Here is a 6,761-nt window from a genome sequence, read left to right on the forward strand (position 1 = left end):
AGGATGTAAGGATATCGGAGGCAACCAAGAGGTCATGCATGGTGATGAAGAGCACATTCTGTGAAAAAATAATTTAAAAACCTGTGTCAAGTGTCTCAAGGAGTACAAGAACTAACAAATCGCTCTCAAGAATAAGTGGTGAGGAAAAATTACTTTGTCGTGTTCTGCACCATTCCTCGCCTCTCATTGTCGGGTCACAAACGCATTGTCCTAAAACCTCATCACAGAATTGCCCTTCCAAACAAGGCAGATCACAGACAGTTTCTATAGAAGGAAGAAACTATGGTTCATTATAAAGGAGAATTTCATGATCATTACGATAGATAATGTTGTGCCTGTAAAGGATACCTCATTACGTCTCATTTGGAGAGTTAAAGTATATCCAATTAGTTTCCATTTCAAATTGCAGGTGGTATTTCATCAGATCATTAGTTGAAACTTTGAAGCCACCAAACCAAAAAGACACCGTAAAACACGTTATGAATACCCCCCCCCCAAAACAAAAGACACTCTCGGTCGCACTAAGGTTTTTTACTTTTCTTTTCTAGATCCACTGATGCTTTTTTTTTAAGTGATTCAACTTCAGTGTGTCCAATGACAAAAAAATATATGAAAGTTTTATAATTTCTGTCAGTTACCATGACATCCATACAGTTCCACCCTCATTGATATATGATCAGACCACTGTAATGGAAGGAAACGGACGTAGCGGGCTGTGATGGGTGGACTGAGGTCATGTGAAACAACAGTATCTCTGTTTGTGTTTCCAAAAAATTCCTGAAAGATAAATACGCAAAAAATAAATAAATGAAAGGATAGGGAAGGGCGCAGTAGCTAAACGTTGTTTACATAATAATCTGACTTACGTTCACATTTCAACTGACTCTTACTCATGAACAATTGGAGGACAGAAAAATATATAACGCCTTTATTGACGGTTTTTTTGCTTCTTGCTGTTATAAAGAAAGAGATTCCATGTTGCCGTGGGTCAGTAAAGTAATACATCACATGAGACGTCAAAATGTGGTAAGAACATCAATGACACCCTTGGCTGCGTCTCGCACGCCATTGTTATGTTCACACCACATTCTGACGTCATCTCTCGTGTACTACTGAACAGACACACGGCCGCATAGCATCTCTTTTTCTTCAGTTTAAAAATAGATGGTGGCCTGGCATCCTTTCTAGGGGGTGTGGTAATTATCCTAGTCGCTTCACGCTAAGGAAACTGGGATAAGTCCTGGCTAGATTAGCTGTTTGGCTCGAGTGCAGACATCTTTTTAATCATTTTTTCATAAAAATATAAGAAAGCAAACAAACAAGATGAAAATGATTCTCATGGGTAAGATATTCAGACCTCAGCATCATTGTGATATGATCTCTTGTAGAAATAAAGGGTCGCTGGATGGTGACCATACTTCAATTTGTACTTCGTCACCCATTGGTTGTAATCACTTCTGCCTTGTGTCGAGACGCGCGTCACTATACTGTAAACTCCAAGGTCAACCTGGAGCCACTGATGCACATCATTGGAGGCAGCTGCCCAAGAGCCAAGCTTGCCTGCACTTGGTTGAGTGTTCAGTCTACTTTGACTGGCGTCTAATCGGGTGTCGTATTCTGAAGAGGCACTGATCTGTCTGTCAGAGATTTCACCGCCTTCCATGCCAAGAGCGGAGAGGGTTTCTATAACTTATATGGAATTGATATAGATTGCATTTTAGCTTTAGAGTCAAAGAGAGATTTGAAAGGCACCTGGTAACTATGGGAAGAGACGTAATAAGCCCTTTTTGATCAGTTTGTGAAAGGTCACTTATGCATTCAGCCTTGAACGTTACTTTGTCAATTTAAAGGCAATCAGGATTAGTCTAATGATCAAGATATAGTAGAAAAAATATTTGTTTGTTACCATGACATCCATATAGCTCAACTCTCATCGATATATGAGCAGACCAATGTAAGGGAAGAAAACGAAAGAAACGTGCTGTAATTGGTGGCTTAAGGTCATGTGATACAATGGTATTTCTGTCTGTGTTTCCAGCGAAAACCTGCATCCGGATAAAGGAAAAATATGGTAAAAAAAGTTATTGAATTTTTTTAATTTTTGCGGTAGATTTTATTCACGACAAGGGAGACATCGTGAAGATCCATCGAACTTAAGATATGAAGTTGATCATTTGCTCTGCACTAATAGATGAATCAAGGCCTTTCATCAGATAGGCTCAAACTCAACCAACTCGTGGTGAATGTTTGTTGTTGCAATATTCTCTTCATTATGAGCCATGATCGATGAAACCTGAGATGACCTGTTACATGTGAGCTTTCAGTAGTTTCCTCGGTGTTTACATTCTATTAAGTATCTTGTTTTCTAATAATGTTCTGACAATTGTCTCATGGGAAGGGTTCATGCAATATTCCTGCACATTCCAGGTAGAGTGATTTCTTTGGGCTTTCTTTCTGTTATATTTCCTCTTTGCTCTGATTGAATGATATGACTATTACTTCGGCGCAAGTGAGGTAGCAAAAACTAACAGGATTTTTCTGGTATCATAAAAATTCAGGCCAGGTACTTATCCTACGGCTCATTTTGAGGAGTAAGCAAAAAGGCTAGCTCGTGTTCTAAAGCTCTGGACTGCCGTGTGGGAGGTCGAGGGTTCAAGCCCCAGACCAGACCAACACTCGGGGTCTTAAAATAACTGATGGGAATGAAGAGGAAGAAAGGGGAGGTATGCACTTCACCTTGTCGTTTCTTTTTTCTGACTCACGATAGTAGAGAAAGTTTAATCCATTTACGCTGTACTTTAGATTGTATTTTGTCACCCACTGATCGTAATCTCTGCGTCCTTGTGTTGCCACTCGAGTAACTTTAGCAAAACGACTTAAGAGATCGATCTGCAGCCATGGGTTTTTGTCAATTGTGAGAGCTGACCAACTTCCAGTTTTGCCAGGGACGTTATAATTCAGTCTGGCCTGAATGGCGGCATGATCCGCTGAATATTCTGAGGAGGCTCTAATCTGCATATCGGAAATTGCACCACTTTCCATACCAAGAGCTGACTGGCATTCTGTCGTTCAAAAGGTATAACTTAAAAATAACTGCTGATCATTTAAGTGAGCTATCGACACTAACTGCGTCTTGCATCCCTTACCCATAATCCTCATCTCACTTTCCACAACCCGCTTGTTCTATTTTGTAACCCGATTCCCGCATTCCAAACCTCAAATCTCACAAACCGTGTCGAATACCTCGTGTTCTGTATTACCCATCCCGAATCACACATCTTGCATTCCACATCCTCCCATAATCTACAGTCTGTTTCTCCCTTGAAGCTTCTGCATCTCTCTTTGCACCAAGATAAAAATCCCACCAATAGCATATCTCACAAATACAAACGAAAAAATTCAAAGTAAATACTGTAACAACTCCTTATGTTTTTTAATAGGAAGTTGGCTATGCCTTGTAAGAGAAAACAAACAGAAATATATCGGACAAAGAAAATGAGTGTGTTGAATTTATTCCAGATATGCTCAGGCCACGAATTCCTTCAACTCCCCCCGTACCATCTCCATATCTATTACTTTCTCACAGCTATTTGTTAAGTAATGACTCATAAAGTTTTTTACCACAGTAAAACAAAAGAGTTAAATCGATTGAAACTGCAACAAAATTTCGAACACAATAGATCATCAGTAACCTGATTTGAACTCTACTAGGACCGTACGCGCCTTTTGTCTGTAACGGAATAAAGTTATAGGTCAGTTGGCGTAGATCAAGTGTATATAATTGGACACTACACTCCGTTTGAAAGCTCTGTTGTATAAACTGTTGAGTTCAAATTCTTGTGGAAAAGGAAGCTGTGATTTTTTTAAAGTAAATTTTAAACTCCGGTTATTGCACTTCTGGTGTTCTTTTTCCGTTCAGTCAACTCCGGTATCAGCTCATATGGCGAATCACCTTATGTGGAAAACAATACACCAAGCGTTCTTCAGCTCAATTTACTTTTAGCTGGAAGCAAACACTTCTCCCTTGCATAAGAAATAATGTAAAACAAATATTAGGAAATGTCATCTCTTCCAGTTGCTTAAATTTGAAAAACGAAGTGATAGTTAAAAAAAATGTAGTAAGCTCCCACAGCATTAGCGAGAAGTGGAAAATTTGGTAAACAATCTTTTTTTTTTCGCATTTGTTGGATACGAGATTGATTATAGCCAACTCGGTGCTACGCGTCTCGTCGGTTTTTCAGTTCCATCTCGTATTCAACGCACGGTCAATAAATAATTGCTAAATTCATACTACTAGTTTTATTTTTGGGCATTTAGATTGTAGAACTCTGTCACGCCTTTGTGCCATCCAATTTATGGTGTTATCATACTGTAGATTAGCTTCCAGGCTCCCGCCAGCAGTTATCTGACTTTGTAAATCACTCTTATGAATACAGACCGAAATGATCTCCACTCGGTCCAGCTCCCCTCTGATAACGATAACACCTCTCTAATTTACCTGTTTGACATCCGTACAGTTCCACTCTCATAGCTATCCCGCCAGACCATGTTAATATGCGGAACCGGACATAACGCGACACAATTGGTGGAGTTAGGTCATGTGACACGATAGTGTCAGAGTCCATGTTACCAGTGAATTCCTTTATCAAAAAAAGGATTTAATCTTGTAAACAAATGATACACTGAATTTTAGCCAATCCAAATGGATTTCGTGAGCATCGGTAAACAGAAAATTGTAAAAACTACTTATTTTAGTTTACAAAATATGTTGAGACACCTCGAAGCAATCAAGGTCTGTGACTATGGAAGTAAGGTAAGGTTATTTTTCCTCTCCCTCCATTCCTCTCATCCATTCACCAGCTGTTCCGTCATGATGGTGGCAGGAGGAAGAGGGTGTGCAGGTAAGAAGAAGGGCGTTTCCTTTACATGCCTTGTAAGTTTACCTATCTAAATAATTGACATGTCTTACCTTATCTGTAAATCTATCCTGCTCCTTGTAATACTTGAAGTCCACTTCATTGTAACTGTATTGTAATTTGTACTTCGTTACCCATTCGGCCAAGCCATTCCTTCCCTGAGTTGCCACACGAGTTACCGTGGTGTAATAAGTACCCCCCATGTCAATTTGTAGCCACTGGTTTTCATCTGTAACAGAAGCTGACCAAGCACCTGATTGGCTATCTGTGTTTTGAAAGCTAAGTCTACCCCGATAGGCATGCGCAGAAGAGGTAGCGGAAGAAGCGGTGATTTGCCCGTCAGATATTGCACCACTTTCCATGCCAAGAGTAGAACGGCATTCTGAAACTTTATGATAACAGATATAAAGAAAACAAAATTGTCATTTTTAGTTTTCTGTCACATCTTCGCTGGAGTCAAGATCATGCGACTTAAGTAAATTTCGACATGAGTGCCCGTTTTTTACCTCAGTTTTGAGAAAAAAAACTCATTGAATTGGAATGGATTATTTCAGATTTTAGTGGACTCCAATTCAGTCATATTTGCCCCAACTTCTATGTACAATCTTTTGAGAAATCTTAACAATTCAAAAACTCAAATAAATCCCTTGCTTCTAGTTCCAGGTTACACTTGTTATTTTTGTCGGTGAAATCTGCACCGTGACATCGTGATATTTCCCGTAATCAATCGTTTATTGGGTCCCGCAACTGGTATAGGAGGCTTCTTTGCTCACTATAGATTTCTAAGCACATGGTCAGTGTTAGACATCCTTTTGGAAATAGGGGATAGGCAACCTATAGAATAAACCTGCCACAAACATACCGTTCTTCAGAGGTCGAGCCTCTTCCGGCAAATAGGAACAACTACCATTCACACTTAGCACTGGATCACTGACTGCAATATCCCCAAGGTAACCGCCAACAACTCCTTCTATTAGAATCTGAAGAGAGCAGATAAACAAACAAGAGTAGATGGAAAAGTCTGAAAACACGGCACTTAACGAGACAACAATAAAGATAGCGTCGTAACAATAACAACGAAAACGTATCGTCGCCGAAATCGCTAATACTTTTTTTTCTTGGCGAAGGTGCGAAATCACGGCTAATTTGTACCTGATATGAATATCTCTGAAAGATAGGAATCTGTCCTCTCTTCCATGCATTGGCGCGAGAACCAGCAAGTCTCCAAATGAGTACTTTAGCCTCTCTGTCATGAGTTCTTAGGTACAAGTTTAGTCTTCCTGTGGTATTTCCATGCATGTGATACCAAAATGTGAAGCAATTTCTTGTAGGCACCGTAGGGCGTGTGACAAGCCAAGCCACATCGCCTTTCTGTTGCGGGAGGGACGCTTCGATGAACATAAATTTCTCGGCTGTCTCTGCAAGTATGCATGTCATTTGTTAGAGAATCAGGCATTTTTCTTTGAAATGTGGGAATTGAAGTTCAAATGGGCAGTTTATACATTAAATCGGTGGTTTAATTATTTCCAGTGTTTTTTTTTTAATCAAAATTGGTCTTTAGTTGAAGCCTGCTCCTAAGCCGAGCGACTCATCCAGGACTATCCCGTCCCGGTTTGTGAAGCATAAAGCAATTGAGCGGTATTACTTCTTTCCTTGCATGGCACACTTGTCCACAGAAGGTAATCCCTCAGCATTTTACCAGGCTGTTGTGACAGTGCACCTGTACCTAGTCATGCTCCTGGGTTGAAAGGAGCACTGTAAAATTATAATGCATGACCCGGCCAAGTATCGAACCCAGACCTCTCGACCCGGGGTAGCGCGTAGACCGTTTGGCCGTGGCGTCTC

The 6,761-nt window shown here is 40.2% G+C and overlaps 1 protein-coding gene across 1 annotated transcript in view; it reads right to left on the reverse strand.

Annotated features, from left to right (window-relative positions):
• Nucleotides 1–6,761, reverse strand: part of LOC111329506 (uncharacterized) — a 50,630-nt gene that overhangs the window by 28,263 nt on the left and 15,606 nt on the right. Inside the window, exons 15-23 of the mRNA XM_088746050.1 lie at nt 6,069–6,334; nt 5,779–5,896; nt 4,970–5,304; nt 4,499–4,640; nt 2,737–3,062; nt 1,907–2,045; nt 1,358–1,689; nt 639–777; nt 154–264 (exon numbers count right to left, since the gene is read on the reverse strand). Of these exons, the coding sequence (XP_088602176.1) occupies nt 154–264; nt 639–777; nt 1,358–1,689; nt 1,907–2,045; nt 2,737–3,062; nt 4,499–4,640; nt 4,970–5,304; nt 5,779–5,896; nt 6,069–6,334 (1,908 nt within the window). The remainder of the gene's footprint in view (nt 1–153; nt 265–638; nt 778–1,357; nt 1,690–1,906; nt 2,046–2,736; nt 3,063–4,498; nt 4,641–4,969; nt 5,305–5,778; nt 5,897–6,068; nt 6,335–6,761) is intronic.

This window comes from Stylophora pistillata, chromosome 14 (assembly GCF_964205215.1).
Source record: "Stylophora pistillata chromosome 14, jaStyPist1.2, whole genome shotgun sequence".
Taxonomy (NCBI): Eukaryota; Metazoa; Cnidaria; class Anthozoa; order Scleractinia; family Pocilloporidae; genus Stylophora; species Stylophora pistillata.